This window comes from Phasianus colchicus, chromosome 5 (assembly GCF_987193195.1).
Source record: "Phasianus colchicus chromosome 5, bPhaCol1.hap1.1, whole genome shotgun sequence".
NCBI classification, from domain to species: domain Eukaryota; kingdom Metazoa; phylum Chordata; class Aves; order Galliformes; family Phasianidae; genus Phasianus; species Phasianus colchicus.
The window spans coordinates 27,046,440-27,065,071 of NC_143440.1; the positions used below are offsets into that span (position 1 = coordinate 27,046,440).

Consider the following 18,632-nt stretch of genomic DNA (forward strand, 5'->3'; position numbering starts at 1 on the left):
TCATAGGCCATTTCAGAATTATTATTTTAAGTGTTAAAGCATGGTGGGATCAGAAGGTACTGCATATACAGGAATAAAAACGCTAACAGTTTCAGCCTAGATTCTGGCATTTAATTCTGCATTTCAACATTCCAAAATACACAGCAACTATGATTCTAACACATGCATGAAAAAAAAATTACTCCTATTATTTAAACACTAAATTTTTAATGTTTAGAAATTTAGACTTAAGACTTTCACACATGGCAGAATTTTCAATCCTTGAAAAAAAAAACATATTTGCAACTAGCTTTGGTGAAGATAAATCACAGCAGGATTTGTGGAGGCTGCATCCACATTTTCTATTTTCTTTTTCATATAGATACTGAAGCATTTAAGAGCTTCACTCTACAGCAGATAACAGCCAATGAAAAAGTCCAAGACAGTACTAATGCTCAAACAAATAGCTGTAATTAGCTTTATAGTTTTCACCTCTTCTTTTGTACTAGAAATATATGTAAGAGAGAAGGAGAAAAGTGTAACTAAAAAAAATTCAAAATAGTCTTACATTTCTTTACCTTGCAGTTTGCATTTACATTTCCCTCCAGGATAAATGTAGGTAACTTACTCAGTGTAAGAATTTGCCCTGTTGCCTACAAGCAGTAGGTGTTTTAATGACACCTGCTCCTTTCTCTAGTTCCCTCTTCTTTCTAAGTTTCAGGAGTATTGGAAGCAAAGCACAAGGCTAAACTCCCCATATGAAGTGTTGTTCCCTTCCTCATTTCCTTTGTTGTTCATGTCACTCTCTGAGGATTACTATGTTTCTAGGAAGACAAAGTACTGTAACTGAACTGTTACTTACCCACTGGTGTACTGACAAACTTCTCTACAGAAAGCCTGCGCAGAGCATGCCTCCTCACTGTTGTCATATGATCGAGCAGTAGGGGATTCTGGACACACAAACATGAAGTGCATTTACATTAGGATTCATCTGTGACTTTTTAAGTACATTGAGCTTTTTTCTCCCACTTTATTTTGCTTCTTTTTTATTTCTTATTTTTAATCTAAGAATGCCTTCCTAAAACAATAGGTAATCATTACTGTCTCACTGCTCACTCACGTAAAAACTGCCCTCTTCATGTTAATTTACAAGTTATTGTTCTGTATGGACTAAGTTACAGGATTTTTTACTTCTTGTTTTCCTTCTTCTGTCATGCTCAAGAAAACAGGAAGTAGAAGCCAGAACGCCTGTAGGTTACTGATGTTTTTGAGCAGTAGTGTGAAATACTGGATGTACAATCAATGAGTGTACAGATGTTATAGTTACGAAATATACCAAAGAGTTTGGCTACGCCAAACCAAAACAGAATAGATAGAATGCTTACCCATATCCTGGGCTCGCTATGAAACTCCTGAGGAGGGGATCTCCAGAAGAGATCGTTCCCCATTGGTAATCAGCTCTTAAATGGGTCTAGAAGAGGTGGAGCCAGGCCTTCACCTTATAAAAACTACAACACCATTCTTATTTTAAACTATCCTAATCCATTTTGAAAAAAAAAAATGGTGGAGCCTTGCCTTCACCTGTGCTCCCATGGCTGATTCACTGCTCACCTCAGGTAGTTAGTCAGAGGTTCAGGCCGTGATTCAGCAGTTCCCATACACTGGGAAAAGCAAAAATGCTCCTAAGCAGTTTATAGGATTCCATATCTTGGTTATTTAATAGTTTGATGGGTAAAGGAAAGTATATTTCCAAAGTCCATACTAATTCTCACTGTACTGCTCAGAGTGCTGCTGTTGGGCAGTGCTTTGCTTTTCCTACAAGGAGTGAAGAACGTATGATGATCCAACACTGGAATGATGGACTTGATCAGTAACTACCTCATTTTCTTATGCAAAACACACAAATGATAAAATAAATGATCTGAAAATGATATAGTGCTACCTTTCTGCTTGTTTCAAACCAAACAACGTTTATTTCTACCTAGCACTAAAAGCCATTTATTAAAAGAAAGTTCCCATCTGGAAGATTTTAATCATTACTAGCAAAACATTCAACCACTATTGTTAAGAAATTCTATGAAATGCTACAATGATATAACCTAAATACATCCCTACCTGTTGCTGAAGAGATAACAATTTGTGTCATGTGTGCTAGTGTTGTCAGATGGAAGAGGTAGAGGTGGTTATAGGCCGAACTAATTGATGAAGGTTGCAAGTCTACAGCATCCTCCCAATATAAAGATGGAAATGATAACACAACTCCCACCTGCAGTGGAAAGGAAACAGTAAATATTAAAGTAACAAAAATTTATTAATTAAATGGGTAATGTAAAATACTTATATTATCATTATATAGTTATACATCATTCCTGTTGTCAATTTGACATCATTTATCTTGCTGATTTTAATTCACACTGTATAAAGCAAAAAAACTCATTGAAAACAAGTTGTCCCGCTAGCACATAGGAAACAAATACAGTTTCACTGTACTTGCCAAGAAAGCTTGTCTGCTTCCTAGAAAGCTTAGTTTCTGATCCATGTAAAAAAACAGAACATTGAAAAAGTGTGAGAAAGGAAACCAAGTATTAGTTAGAAAGATAATGAGGGCAAAGTAGTTCATGTTTTATGCTAGAAAAAACTACATAAGTTGCTCTGAATGTAATGCCTTATTTATTTCCATGGAAACTACAACAGAGAAAAAAAGCACAATAACACTACTTGATAGAACAAATCCTCAGCTACAAAACACTTTTTCAATACAGTCACCACCATCAGCTATGCATTTTCACCAGTTATGAACCAGAGTGCGCCCACATCCACTGGTTTGTCTCCATAAACATTCACTAAGCATCAATGAAGGTCAGCAGGTACATTTTTTTCTGTGTGAGTTAAATTCCACACCTTTGCTTCATACACAATTCCATGTCAAATTGTCACATTGCTCCTCTGCTGTCATCTGCTGCATGGCAACAAAATGCAGCAGAACGCTGGCAAAATGGTTCAGTCTCTACTGTCATACCACCATCTGCCTCTGATGTCACTGGTCATCATAATAAAATAGGAGGCACTACTTTCAGAGTGTTCCTCGTATAATATTTTCATTAAGATAGAAAGAAGATGTTGACAAATAGTATAAAGAAGATAATGAGAATGAACGTGAACAATGAGAAGGTACGAGGCCTGTTTGGAAAAAGGAAAATGAAGGGACCACAATCTGAGAAAGGGTGTTACTCATGCTTTTTTTCAGGTTTTGATAGCAAAACAGGTAGTAAAAAGATGGTTGCAATTACAAATATGAACTTCAAAAAGAGTGAGATTGCAAAGACACAGAAATTAGAAACAGCAGAACTAAGAGTAAACACTTCTACATCACAGAAGTATACAATAATTTGCTTGTATGCAGCTGTCAGACATAATCATTTAATTCATGCAAGTGAAGAGTTTATGCAGGGTAAAATCACAAAAATCTAGATTCTAAAAAACCATTATTTCTGAAGAATAAAATGAACCTCCTTACCAAAACGTGGAACATATCTACTTCTAAGAGGGATGGAGTGTCTTCTGTTTTAAAGTTTGGTAGAAGAACTGCAAAATAAAGATATTAATTATGCATCTCACCATCAACACTAGATGCCTTGCAATCTAGCAGAATCCAAAAGCCTGTATACATAAACATCCTGCTCAATGGAAGGCTAGTTAAAAAAACAGTATTCACAAAGGTCACCACTTTCAACATATTGGCAAGAAATATGAAAAACAATTCTGAGACTCAGGTATCTTAAACTAGGATGCAAGTAGCCTTTCAAAAATAGTAAACAGATCAAGTCTAACAATTGAGAAATACTTGATTTGTGGCTTTATCTACCTGTTTAGTCTTTAGAATTTGAGTAATTCTGAGCACTGCCATCTGTAAACATTAATGATCTGAGTAGCTCCAAGGCCTTGGTAAATTGCATTTGAGGATTTTCGATTTTCAGGAACTTCAAATGATAAAGGGCTGGCTCAACAGAACTACTGATTAGTTCAGGTCAAGCAAAACTTTGTGATGTAAGGAAACAGAGAAACTGAAGTTAACGGTGTTTTCAGTATCTATCTTTTCCTTCTATGTTGTTTTAACTTCTGCAACACAAAAGGAATACAATACCTCCTAGAAGACGAACCAGATGTTTCTGAATCAGGACCTGTGGTGATGTTGTTCTCTGAGCAGCTGCAAACTGCACTAATGCTTTAAGGCCACTGTGCTAGAGCACAAGAGAAAATGGTTGGACAAGAAAATGATACTAGCAAAATTAATCAGTGAGAACCTACAAACAGAAAATGTATTGACAAGTGAATTAAATACGAACTTCCATGCAGAAACATTTTCCAGAATATTTTTATGTTATCAGTCTGAACCATATCTTCAGAAATAATCCTCAACAGAGAAATGTACCACATATCTACTTGCCCATACCTGTCTATTTTGTAGAGATCCAAATAAAGGCTTCCCCTCTGTTTCCAAGAGGTTTTCTTAAAATTAAACACAGAATAAATTACGTTACTTTGTTCTACAGGAACATAATATTTCTGTTTGAGTTACACATATAAATACAGTCAAGTGTAAAAACATTTCTTAGCATATATCCTTCTTAAAGCACAGCATAATTTGATGAGAAACTTGCTTAGAATTCTCTTGAAAAATCCAGCATAACTGGCACCAAAGGATTCCTACATAAAAAGCTGTAACAGGCTTTTTTTTTTTTCCCAAGTCTTCAGATCTTTCTAAGATTTAAAGGAACACTGCTTCATTTGAATGATAATAGGAGATTCTATGGATTTAGTTGTACTTTCAGTTACTCTTTTACACTGCTCACAAACATCAAGGTATGTTTACAGGGATGCTGTACAGCTATCTTCTCAGATTCACAGTACTTCATTTGATTGTAGTTAAATAAAAATCTTGTAAAAACAGATTTCCCAAATTAGAACACAATTCACCTTCCCTCCCCAAGCACACTGGTTCTGGAGAGATAATAAACAGAAAATAAACCAATAAAAACAAGCAGCTACATGAACTTAACTGAGTAAAAAGGCATCTAAACGAATGCTACTATGTTTTAGTCACCTCAGAAATGAACTGGTAAATTTCAGGATCTTACTAAATATAAATATATATTATATATATATATAATATTATATTATATAATATATATATAATAAAGAAGTGTTTTAACTTAGCACTTCTATGCTTAACATGCAACATGTAGAGCTGCAAACAAAACATGGAAAAAATCATTTGTATTTTGAAGTCACATGGCCCAGCATATGTCAGACTGTCATATAAACCTCTCATTACGCTACAATCCTTGTCTGGTAATGCATCTAAATCTTATACTTCTGTCACATGTCTTTGATATCACATGCAATAGAAGCTATTACATATATACCCTTGTTGACAAAAATTGACTCTTGACAGCCACCAAAGTTGGTGGCTTTTTGGATTTTTTTTTTTGAGATAAAATAAAAAACAATCTATGCAGCATTAAGTGCATATAAATACAGCTGGGTGGCTTCCAGTCCTCTCCTAGCCATTTGAACACTTGATAAAATTTCAAAATAGCTGTCATTAGCTTTTCTGGCTATTCCTGCCTTGTTCTTATTGCTCCTACAAACCTTCTGAACTCCTGACACGCTAGTTGGATCAAGTGCGCTATAAAGTTACAGTAGACTACACTTGTACTTCAAAAGCTTTGTCAGAAAGAAAAGTGGCATGCTTGGCAAATCATTCCTATGGATATGTAGAGTTACATTTTCAATTCCTGGAACACACAGTTAAAGACTTATCTCTTGACTCTCCCCCTGCCTGAAAGCCACGACTGATTTAGTAAAAGCTCTATGTCTATAGTGCCATTGTCTTTGTGCATGCAGAAGACAAATGAAGCAACACTGACCACTAAGCCCATATATTAGCCAGAAAAAGCAAGTATTTTTAGGCTAATAAGTTATTTTGTCTTAAAAAAAAAAAAAAAAAAGATTCACATGGTATTAAAAAAGCTCTGACATGTTTTTAGCAATTTCAGATTACAGAAAACCACATTTGTTCTACAAATTGTGCGAGAATTTTTCAAGAATAAAGACAAACAGAAATAATTAGTAGATCATTCAAGAATGATTAAAGATTCCGAAGTATTTGAAAAGTGTTTTTGAATAAAATCTGAGAAAGGATCTTCTGTTTCATAATAATTAGATATTTGGCTACATAGAAGATGCATGGCATTTCAATCATCATCATCAGCAGATGCTTAATGTTACAGTTCATAATACAGCTCTTAAAGATTAAACTCCCCAGTGTTAGCATTACATATGTAAATAGTTTATTTATACGGTACCATCTAACAAAAACATTCTACTCTTTATATCAGATTAAAGATCATGTGTTACACGTAATAAGAATTATTAACCTATATTCTTCTTATGTGGGACTCTCATTATTGTATACATATCCAGATTGTACACATTTTTACAAATCGAACAGCCTTAGGAGTTTTGAGCCATAAAAAGAAGTAAACCCAAATTATGCTTTACCTATACATTGGATGGTAAAAGCACATGTGCTCCAGGTCATCATAGGAATCCGATAATCAGCTTCATTTGGAGCAACTTTTAGTCCAACTCTATAAATGGTGGTTGCAAACAGAATAAGCATCTCCTTGATGCTGCTTGAGTATTTGGCCCTGCAAGAGTCAACCAAGATAACTTCAGCCTGCACTATTAATAGTGCTTGTTATTTATGAAAGAATTCTTAAATACAAAGACCCTTTCTAAAGAGGAGGAAAAAAATGACTAGTTTTCAGTACTATTTTCTTCATGCCTTGGCAAGGAAAAAATAGCAAAAGCAGCAAAAAAGAACTGTCCTGCACTATAGCAGTGCAAGGAATGCATTTGATGCTCACTAACTTCTGTTTTTCAAGTACTCTAATTTCATTTTGGACCTCTTACTTTTTCTCTTACTGCAAATAATAAGAGCCATGATAAAATAGCAATAAAATGGAAAAACAGATAGGGTAAAATAGAAAGAATAAGAGCTACTAGGCTGGAGCCAACCTGAGAGAAAGAAGAAATCCAACTCCATCCAACCTGGCCTTGAGCATATCCAGGGATGGGCCATTCACAGCTTCTCTGGGCAACCTGTTCAAGCACTTTAATGCCCTCTGAGTAAAAAAATTCTAACGTTAATCTAAATCTCCCCACTTACAGTTCAAAACTTTTCCCTCTTGTCCTATCATTATCAGACTGTGTAAAACTCAGTCTTCCTCCTGTTTATGATCTTGATTTAACCTTCTGATGACATTTTTACAATAGCAGATGTATAAGTATTCTGCATTACAATGATGTCAGGCAGAAGTAACAGTAGTATATTACTTGATTTAAGAATAGTGTTGTTTTAAAAGAAGATAGCTAAGTACACTTCAGAAGCCCCTACCTATTTGCTTTGTTTTGATGGGAGAGAGCTTTTGTCCACTGCAACAAAAGTAGACAAGACAGCTCTGAGTAATCTGTATTAAATTATTTTATCTAAAACAACTGAAAGCTAACCCTGAAACACACATATAGCAGGAAAATTAAGGCAAACAGACATTAAGTGACTTGCCTAGACGCACAGGAAGTGGCCCAAATAACTGGAATTCTGAAATAGAAAACTCAGTTTTGTACTAATAAAGTAAACGTTGCCTTGATCAAGAGGCCCATCTAGGTCTGTATAGAGCTGATATTCAATGAATATTTAGAGAAACATACCAGTAAGCCTGTATTGAGACTGAAAAAGTGAATGTCTTCCTTCAATATAAATCCTGAAGTTTTTTAGATTATTTCATGGATAATTAATATAGCCAAAAAATCACTTACGAGGATTGAACTCCAAAACTAAGGATAGAATGGAATTCCAAAGCAGAGTTCCCCAATCCCTTGCTGACAAAAGCTGGAGCATTTTGTTGATCTCCTTCAAGAAGAAATCAGATCCAAATTAAAACACAAATAAGTTATTATTTTTACAGCTCTCTAACAGAAGACCTCCTTTTTAACTGGTTTGAAAATAATTGTAAACCTCGCCAAGATACTCTACAAATACTAACATTTCTCTCTATTTAAAAATATGTGAGGATTAAAGTAGTGCTTTGTTACTATTTTTTCTTTGTTTCAACAAAGAAGAAGAAAAAAATGCAGCAAAGCAGATGAAAACTTTCCTGCATCATAGAAGTGCAAGGAATATATTGATTCTCTGTAACTTATGTTTCCTAAACATTTCATTCCAACCCCCTGAATTAAAATTTTTCTTCACTTCATTAGAAACCCTTCAAGCAAAAACTTAACTTTGAGCATTAACAAGCATCTATCCTCCCCAAGTTATGGAATTTTCTTGCGTAGGGAAGGCAGAAATGTTAACAAACCAGAAAACTGGTGAGAACACCCCAAAATAAAGCTATCAAGCTCTGAAAGACCTATGACTTCAACCCCAGCTTTATTTTACCCTGTCTTGACTGAGAGCAAAATTGCCCTAAATTTTAAATTTTCTTTTGACATTACATAAAACACGTGTATCATAATTAAAACTGGTGTATTAGATATCTCACAAACAAGCTCCAAAATGAAGATAACAAACCTTTCGCATTTTTCACACTGTAGCCTGATATCCTGACTATGATGGTTTCCAGCCACCTAGCCAGGGAGAGAATTTGAGCTACTGCCTCTGCATCCTCACTGAGAAAAGAAATGGAAAGGAGTTGTTATTTTAACTCTGAAATAATCTTAATAAAGTCTTTAAAAAATAAAGGACACACAAATAAAAAAATAAAAATTAACTCAGTAGTTGCATAGTTTTGCAGGCAAAGTAGTGAGCAAACACTAAAAAAAGCAGCATTTGCCCAAGTACAACACTTGAAGATTTCCATGTATGACACATACTCCAAGAATAGCCTAGAAATGCTTTAAAAAATGATTTCTGCTACCAGAAGCAGCGTATTTGAGTGAGTGGTCAGTAAGGAGATAAACAACCATTTACACAGATGCTCAACCCAAGACCACCCTCCCAAAATACGAAAAGTCAACTCACCCCAAAAGTCATACTTAAAAAAGGCTGTACAGTCTATTAATTCACCTGTTTATTTTTTGAGCCTGCAATGGAACAATGGGAATCACAGTATTGCACAAAGATTTGCAAAGTGGACAAAGATACTCTCCATTCTCTAAGTCAAATATCTGTTCAACGTGCAGGCGTTGTCGGAAGTTCAGCTGCATGGCTTCAAAGTACCTAGAACATTGAAAAGAGAATTACTAGAAAGCAGAATTGGCTCAAATGTGACCTGAAAACAAAATTTCACATAATTAAGTCTTATTATCTATTAATTTTTTTCCTAATACCTTTCATTTGATAACTATTTCTTGTGCTTGGACATGAAAATAAAATTGAACCTTTGATCACTTACATGAACTCTTATATGAACTCAGGCAAAAATGCATTGTATGCCACTCAGTCAAAATAATGGCAGCTCTTCCTTGCTTTTAAGATCCTTTTAGATTTACTTTAATGACATTTTCATACACAAACAGTCCTTATATTCTCTGTTCTTCTCTCCCATCTTCTAAACATTTAAACACAGTATATCTAATATCTTGCATAAGAAACTCATTAAAGTACTGAAATAGGATTTGTACGTAGTTGTATTTAGTTTTAGGAAAACCTATTTAAGATTTAATTTTAAAAAATCTATAGTCTTTTCTTAAAAGAAAAAAACGAAAGTAATTTGTACTACAACATCATATGACATTTTTAACTCAAAAGCAAAATTAGAAGTAACTATAAACATTTTTACAGGTTTTCTTACATAAATTTGATCCCTTAGTGAATGCAGTAAGTCTTCAGATTTCATTAATGTCACAGTGGCATTGACATTACTAGGAACAAAACAACCCAACACTCAAATCTGCTTGTCTGAATACAGGCAAGTAATTTCATTACTAACACTCAGGGTGGACATGTAGGATCTTTAAAACATATGAAATTATCTAATTTCCACACTAAGGTAATAGCTAGTTATTATTTTGCTTTGAAGTACAATATCTTAAGAAAAAAATATAATTTATCTAATAAGAAGAAGGTTGTATGCAGGGGTGATTGACAGGTCCTTATATTACAGAGTATTTATGAAAGCAATCTGTTACAATCAACGAAAAAATACACCTGCTCTCCCAAATTTAAACAACTGTTACTGCAGTAAACGTCTTCTCTTCCCATGTATCAACTACAAAGGTTCTTTTGAACCTGTACTGTTTTAGAGTACTGTGCAGTATTGTTAGGCTGCACAGATACTCTAGAAAGTTGGCAGGGAAAATTTGGAGGAATATTAGTAAGTTAGAATGTCTGTTACATAATAAGTAAAAGACTATACTCAAACCTTCTGTGCCATCCTGTATGAGAAGAGCCTGTTGTCCATTTTAATCCCATTTACCCACACAGCAAGTCATCTTTTCTTAAAAAGAGCAAGGGAATTGAGCTCCAGTGTTGTACTACTTAGATCTACGTAGATGTGGATCGATCTGCCAAGAGCAGATGTATTATACTCAAGGAACATATTTCTGTATCATTTTAAGTGTGTGCACCTATCTTTCTTGTAGCATTTCTTTTTTTTTAATAAAAATATAAATATAGAAAAATAAGTGATAAATACCAGAAGTTTAGTCAGGCTTCTTAAAGTAAAATGGCACAAGTACAAAAAACAACCATCAAGAAAATATTTATATTATTTAACAACATAAAATAACTTGTATTTGCATGACCCAACTCTCCTTGTTGATAACATCTTGGTGGGACTGAAGTTCTAGTATTATTTCACAGTATCTATCTTGTTTAGAGTTACTGACCCCATATGGACTCAAAATGCAGAGAATGTCAGCTCCAATCCCTGTGATCTACACATGAAACTACAGGCAAACACGATTACCACAAACTGGAAAATGAGCAACCTGGTCTATTATTATTTCAGACTGTGTTCTAATCCAACATGTTTGGTATAAACCCCTGGCTCCCTCAAACAATAAACACCTATTATACTTTTTAATCAATGTACCAATTCTTCTGTCTTACTTTTTATTAAGTTTGTTCAACATGGCAGGGGGTAAACTGCATTCGTAGATTAAACTGTTTGTATTCTAGACTAAATGCCAGGTTTTCTCCTGGGTTCACTGGGATTAAGCAGCTTCTTTTAAGCACTGAGGAGATAACAGACTTCACATCTTAAAGGACTATTGTAGAACACCCATCTAGAAGACTCATACCAGTTCTCACTGAACTGAGGAAAAATAAAATCTACTAGATAAAGTTCCTTATTCTTGATTATTTTTACCCCATTGGTTTTCTTTAACCTCCTCAGATTCTTCTCTGGGTCATAAAAGGCAACAAAAACCTTTTGATGATGGATTTTCTCATCAGTTGATAAATTCTTTTGTGCCATATTTCATTTTTAGATGAGTAGATAGTTTTCAATTCAATATCCTCTTACTATACTGTGTTTTCAATATGTATTTAGATTTCTTTTCAGAAAATAGGTAAATTAACATGAAAAAACTGCCATGATATATCCTTACTTCTGCCAGCAGGCTGCATGCATCACATGGCCACAGCTTCCTGTGTGGGTTCCACATGGTAAGTCAGGATGCATGAACAGAGGATCTACTGTATCTATAAAAAAACAGAGCAGAAACAAAAAGATTTAAAAACAGCAACAATTTTTAATCAATATGAACAGAAAAGAACATCTGCATATATAAGACATTAGATTTTTTTTTTCCACAGTTTGCATAGTCAAATTAAAATGGATTTCACGAGCATTTCCAGGCCAATATTTTAACAAAATCACAAGTCAGAGTTCACAAACTACTGAAGGCTTTCCACAAGCTAGCAAGAAAATCCAAACGCAACAGTAAACTGGTTAAAAATGGTGTTCATTTAGTTCTAAATGAACAAAGCACTTTCCTAGTCCTTAGACAATGCATTTCTTCAACCCACTGTACTTTCACAAGCCACTAAACAGCATGAATGAATAACAAAGGGAAGGCTATCTTTTAACTGAATCTGCCTAAATCTTTATAGCAGTATCTTGATACATACTGATGCCTTTGCGCTGCGTATGAACTCAAACTGAGATACAGATCTTCTACTTAAACATAGCTAAATAACGCTGAGCTCAACAACAGCAGATCTCTATATCTAATTTGGTGTACTTTTATGATTTTGAAACAATACACCTGAATTTGACAAACCTAAAAAACCACAACTGAACATGAAAAGCATACTTCCTGAACATGAAAGAAAGAACCCTCATGATTACCATATTGGCACTCTGAAAATGTATTTTTCCTACGTTGTGAAAGTTTGCTGGTGTACTTGAACAAAAAAAGAAGTTAACACTTGCTTGCTTTCTCCTCCGAGGTAACCACTCCCACCAAATCTTTAAGTTCATTTGAACCCCTTGTGAGAATAACAAAAGCATTTTCTTATTTGCTAGGAAAAAGTCTGTACCTTCATATACTTCTCATTTTCAAATGTTAAAGCACAGATTTTAGAGCAGTTTAACATTTTTCCCTTTTTTTTTTTTAAACAGAAGTGTGTCATTTAGCTATTTGAATGCAGAGTTTAATTCGGTTCAAAGGACATAACACTAGGAACAGAATTGTTTGCACTCTGAAAGAAGAAAACTGCATACCCCCTGAGAGTTCAAGAATTCTGCTCCTATTCTGAGTTAAGGCAGTTGATTTCTGGACACAAGCAGATAATACCATAGCAGCACTTTCCAGCTTTACTTCTTGCTCCTCCTGACAAAGAATACAGGTCAGAACTTCTTTCTCAGCAATGGATGGACCTCGTTTGGGACCCAAAGCAATTCTGGAGTAATCAATTCCTGAAGACATGCTGAAACAACACACGTAGAAGATAAGAATTTTTTTCCCTGAAGAAACAGACTTCAAGGCATACGGCCAACATCACGCATTTTATACAATAGTGCTTTACAAAAAAAAGCAATGACAAAACAATGAAGAAACATGAATCCTCGTTAAAATCTAGTACTTTTTTAAAACAAAAAATGGAAGCCAATTAACACTGAATAACAGAAAGAAATCAGACAGCAGGTCATTCAGGCAATTACATGCAATACAGACTGAATTAAATCTATTGTAATCTTACAGATACAGTGTGTATCACCCATTCCTGGGAAAAAAAAAAACAATTATCACCATACAGCAGATCTCTCTACTTTCCCAAATGCGTTTAAGATAAGTCATAATTCTTGGTGTAAGTGCAGTGTATTGTTGAAGCATCTCTAGAACAGGAGCAATACATACATCCAGAACTATGTTGCTGCTAAAACAGTTAAAGATAGCTACTCTTTAAACTATTCTACTCATAAATGATAAGCCATACTCAAACTCACAAAGCTCTGCTTTTTTTTTTTTTTTAAACCAATACCCATCCATATTAAAAGAGTCTGTCTGTTATTAGCTGCACTGCATCACACTGCCTATCAAAGTATAATCACATAGCAGAAAGTTTATGACATAAAGCTAAGGCATTTCTCATCTGGCTATTTCCGCATACATGCAGCAGCACTACTCTCATTATCCACCACTCATGAATAACAAGGACCCCTTTGATTGCAAATGCAAAAGTGTCTTTCAATTCCTATTATTTGTCTGCTAATGCAGTATTTTCTCTGCAACTGACTCATTTAAAAATATAATATTGTAAGAATAATTATCTAATAAAGAAAAATCAAAGAAATTCAGCACAAGAACTAAAAAGAGTGGGTAATAGTAAACCTGTGATTTTATAAAGATGGTAAAAAAAAAGTCACATGATGTTAATACACACTCAAATCAGGATTTACCGTAACAGTTAAGAGGTTTGTCCAATACAAACAACACTGTTTATATATCTGAAGCCTCAACAGAGGAAAAAAGAAAAGCTTAAAATGCACCTACTCATCTCAAGCAGTACAAGAGGAAAAAAAAATTTGAGTTGTGTATGACCTCAGTGAAAGCAAATAAATTCTACTGTGTTTATTCCAGTATATATAATTACAGAGTAACACAGAATTGAGTTATCTAGTCTGCAAGTTAGCAATTCATTCTCTTGAAGTACCTTTTTCCTTTCTATCAATTTAAACTGAACATCTCCAATATAATATTAGATTTTAAAAACTAATGAAAAGAAGTAACAGCAACTAGAGCTACAAGAAGTATAGTTTTTTCACTGCAACTTAAATGTAACACATAGTGGCTTCCAAAATCTTTCCAGATATTTAATTTCTCATAGAAGGTAGAGAGTCATTTCTTGAAGTACAGTGATGTTAACTAAGTAGCTTTCTAATTATATTCTCCAGATAATTACTTATCATTTGAAAAAATAATTTACTTACAGTTTAATTTATGCTCCTCATAGGATGTTCTAGCATCAAGTAACCTAGTTTATGTGTAATTATTTAACAGAGTAAGCATTGCAGGTGGGAAATTTGAGAAACTAATTTGATGACTCTCGGGATTTTTTCATGGCAGAATCCCATTCAGTAATTAACATTTCCCCACCAGAACTCTACATCTGCTTTTTCTTACCTTTCTTCTTCCATAATAGCATCTTCTTTCCCCTGTGCCTCCAACGTGTTTTCATAAAGGAGTTTGTGGGTTTCAATGAAATTCCTCTGCAAAGCAGACATCTGAGCCATGATCTTCTGACGATGCAACCTAGCTGCTTCTGCCTTTCTCTTTCGCTCAGCTTTCTCTTTATCTTGAGTGCTCTGTGTCTTAGAGTAAAAGAAATCACAAGTAACAGAGAACAAAATGAGTAGATTCATTTCACAATTCTATGCATTCATGCATTGGCATCAAATTACTTAACTGACATCTCTTGATTTTTATTTAAGTGCCAACACTGTCTATTCTTCAGAAACTTTAGCAAACAGGAAAAGCTCTCTTTCTAGTGTTGTTATTCCCACCATAAGTGAAACTTTAAGCATCATTCCTACTGTGAATCCTACATATCCCTTTAAGAAATTTAAGATGATTTTGTCGTGAACTGTCTGCGAAAGACACTGTCAGACTGTTATTCTAGTTTTGTGGCAGAATTTTATGCATCTGAGGATTGTACATTCCCCCCATTCTTCTTTACTGTAGACTGGAGAACTATTCCTCTTTCAGTATTTCCTCATCTACTATGTTCTCAAGAACTATAAAGGAAAGGATTTACATAACTTGAAAATGTAGAATTCAAAAACATAGATAAGATACATGAAACTAAATTTTGATTCAACAACTTTATGCTCAAATTTTACGTCATACGCACAGTTTTCATTCAGGATGCCATTACTTTTCAAGAAAATCAGGAAAAAAAATTCTGTCTAAGCAGGAGAACTAATCAACTGGTTTCTTATGGCTTCTTGTATTTTGTTCACTTCCCTTACTAGCTATCACGTTACACCTTTCTCAAAAAAGAAACACAGCATATGCTAAGTTTGGAGTTATGCACAAATGACTGCCCAGGAGTTGTTCAGCAGCAAGTTATCGCCAAATAGAATGTGTCAGATTAAACCGGCCAACCTTGGTACACTAAGAGTCATTAGATTCTCTCATTCAGCTGCCTACTGTCAAAAGAAACTTTAGGACTGCAGTAATCTGTAATAACTCCACTCTACTGTGTCACTTCATCACTGGATTCAGGAGTTACTCTGAGAGAAGTGGGTAAACACTGATGCACAGAAAGAGCAATCACCTAAGTTGGACAGAGAAGACACTACCGCAAATAAAATAAAAGGTGATCAAATCACAAAGCTAAAAGCAAAAACAGACACAAGCAAATTCCCTTTTCCTTTTACTTTCCCTGAATATTCTCACTTAAGTAAACTGCAAGCACAACAAAAAACACATAGCCACTGTTAACTCAGTGAGACATGCTTAGCATATTTCTTTTTAATGAACAGAAGAATTGAAATCTAAATGCCATCTGTAAGCAATATTAGGAATTAATACCTGAAATGACTATTTTTGCATAATAAAATCATGCACCTCCTTCAGAATGCAATTAAAAACATTAAAGCTTCTATTGAACTTTATTAGTATTATTACCTCATCACCTTTTGCAGTTTCTGAGCCTGACGGAGCCACTACTGCTGTCAAACTAGATTTTTCTCTCATTCTTTTCACTGTGTCAAACATCTACAAAAGAGTTGCATGTTAAAAACCAAATGCAAATTGGCTGTTGCAACAATATAAGATCAAACTTCTTGATATTTAGTTTCATTGTTTTCAGATTTTCAAATGTATGAAATCAACTGCCCTACTCTTCTGTTACAAAAACAACCCAGCAGTTGAAGAATACTACTGAGTATAAGGGAAAGTAGAATTATACCAACACTAATATTTCTAAAGAGCTAAAGCTCTTTCGTCAGAATGACATCTGAACACCAGATGCTAGCTTACCTCCAGGAGGAGAGAGAGTGAATAATGGAAAGTCTATAGACACTAACACCAGTGTGTGGAAGAGAAAGTTTTGCAGCTTATGTCTGATGAGTTAAAAATAAGACATAGATTTACTTTTTTTTTTTTTTTTTTTTTTTAAATTACTTCCTCCAGCTGTCTATTCTAAGAAAATTCCAATTCAGATACTTTTAAATACATTTACGTATTGTTAAAAAAGCAAATTACGTGTTAAGTATCTTTTTACCTTTGCTCTTATAATTTTACAAGAGCAACTTCTTCAAAAACCTTTCAAACTTGCTGCTGCAGTATAAACCAGGGTAGTCAAATTTCAGTAGCTAAGGATAGCTTTGGAACCTTACTATGGATTCTTGTCCTCATTTCTACTCCTTTCCGGGAGCACTTGAATTCTGTTTGCCACCTAAACCAAAGGCCAAGGCCCAAAATTTGAACTCCTGCTAAGCAGAAGCTGCACCCAATTTTTCTACACTGGGCAAGGCACCACAGCTCTAGAGGTTTTTCCCATCTCTTTGGCTGGGAAAAGACAATGAGATAGATGGAAAAATACCCCAAATCAAACGTACAACACAGACATTACATAAATCTGACTGAAGTCTTCATACAAGCAGTCTCTGAAATGCACTCCCAATTTATAAACCTTTGTTCAATTACAACTAAAGAGGGCTGCTCCAAAAGTAATGCCTCCTCTTTTATAGCATTGGCCCACAACAGAGCTGGATGTTGGTGGTATGGCTGTAGAGGCTTAATCTTCCTGCCAATATCGAGTTATATTTATTACTGTGCAACAGATGACAGCAGAGGGGCAGCCTGACAAAATGGCATCTGACATAGAAGTGCATGTATTCGTGATTTAATTCCCTCATGCAGAAAAAATTGCACTCATCACTCATCAAACATCATTCACTGATGCTTGATGAACATTTATAACGGCAAAACAGCAGCTATGAGTACAGTGAGGTGGTGAGTGGCACATTTCAGCAGTGGTGACAGAGGATCACCTCCACTGGTGTAGATTTTTACAAGGGCAGCTCTTTGCATCTGATGTAGTTTCCATGGAAATAAACAGGAAGCATTACTTTCAGAGTGACCTGTGTATTTTGCAACAGAAACACAAGGAACAAAATTTATGCATAAAATACATGTATGGGCAAGAAACATTCCAGCATGTCTCAGCTTCTAAAGAAATTAATGCAACTGCAAACGGTACCCTAGTGGGTTTTATATATTTATATACGTAGATACATAAATATATCTTTAAAATATAAATAATTTAAATAAATTTTATTATATTTTTAAATTGGAAAAAGCTTTTTCCAAATTACTACAATCCAATCATACTTATCTCCCCACTGTGTACCTGCAGTATCCAAATGACTGTGTCCTTCTGTGCCTCCAACTGAGGAACTCTTTTTAATTTTTCCAGAAGCATTAATACATTTACAGCATTCAGGGCTGAGCTTCCCATTCCTTTAACAAAGAAAGCAAATGCATTCAGAGGGGAGAAAAAAGCCTGTACTTATAGCCATGTATATACCTTAAAATATTGCTAATTATATAGCACACATTTATGAAAACACAATCTGTATAGCTACACTTCTGTCTCAACTCTACTTAATCATCTAAATGTAGTATAATCTTTCCCAATTGTGGATAAGTAGTTCTACTTCTAAGGGCAGAGAATTAGAGACAAAAACAGAAACAGAGCTGCCTTCAGCTACAAAGAGAATAAATGGATCCCTTGAATTTCATACCAGCTTGGTATGTGCTGTATATGAGATAATTTTGCCATTAAAATAGAGTTCTACTAATGTTCTTCTTTGAAGTTGGGCTCCTAAGAACTTTTTTGGCTTTAAAAAAACCAAATATAGTTTAGAAATGGGAACACTCTCCTCAATTAGATTTCTTTCGCAACACTTTTCATTTAGAATTATTTCACATTTTTAGAAGAAAGACAAAAACATCAAAAAGAAGAGAGGAAGTTTTTCATAAGTTATTTGTTAGTACAGTTTTATTACGAAAAAATGATTACTTTTACATCTCTCATAGAAATGTATAAATGAGGTTAGGGTTTTTCTGATGGTGTTCCTGTTCTCACTAAATCAAGTTACACTAATTTGTTCTACTCTTTTCAAGAA

The 18,632-nt window shown here is 34.6% G+C and overlaps 1 protein-coding gene across 5 annotated transcripts in view; it reads right to left on the reverse strand.

The window, feature by feature from the left end:
- The window catches only part of UBR1 (ubiquitin protein ligase E3 component n-recognin 1), a 78,863-nt gene that overhangs the window by 28,835 nt on the left and 31,396 nt on the right, over window positions 1-18,632 (reverse strand). For all 5 annotated transcript variants that reach the window (XM_090141030.1, XM_090141029.1, XM_090141028.1 and 2 more), the window contains exons 27-40: window positions 17,855-17,964; window positions 16,126-16,215; window positions 14,620-14,807; window positions 12,717-12,922; window positions 11,599-11,692; window positions 9,113-9,265; window positions 8,618-8,715; window positions 7,864-7,957; window positions 6,544-6,692; window positions 4,433-4,488; window positions 4,124-4,220; window positions 3,497-3,564; window positions 2,095-2,245; window positions 842-929 (exon numbers count right to left, since the gene is read on the reverse strand). In XM_090141030.1, the coding sequence (XP_089997156.1) occupies window positions 842-929; window positions 2,095-2,245; window positions 3,497-3,564; window positions 4,124-4,220; window positions 4,433-4,488; window positions 6,544-6,692; window positions 7,864-7,957; window positions 8,618-8,715; window positions 9,113-9,265; window positions 11,599-11,692; window positions 12,717-12,922; window positions 14,620-14,807; window positions 16,126-16,215; window positions 17,855-17,964 (1,642 nt within the window). The remainder of the gene's footprint in view (window positions 1-841; window positions 930-2,094; window positions 2,246-3,496; window positions 3,565-4,123; window positions 4,221-4,432; window positions 4,489-6,543; window positions 6,693-7,863; window positions 7,958-8,617; window positions 8,716-9,112; window positions 9,266-11,598; window positions 11,693-12,716; window positions 12,923-14,619; window positions 14,808-16,125; window positions 16,216-17,854; window positions 17,965-18,632) is intronic.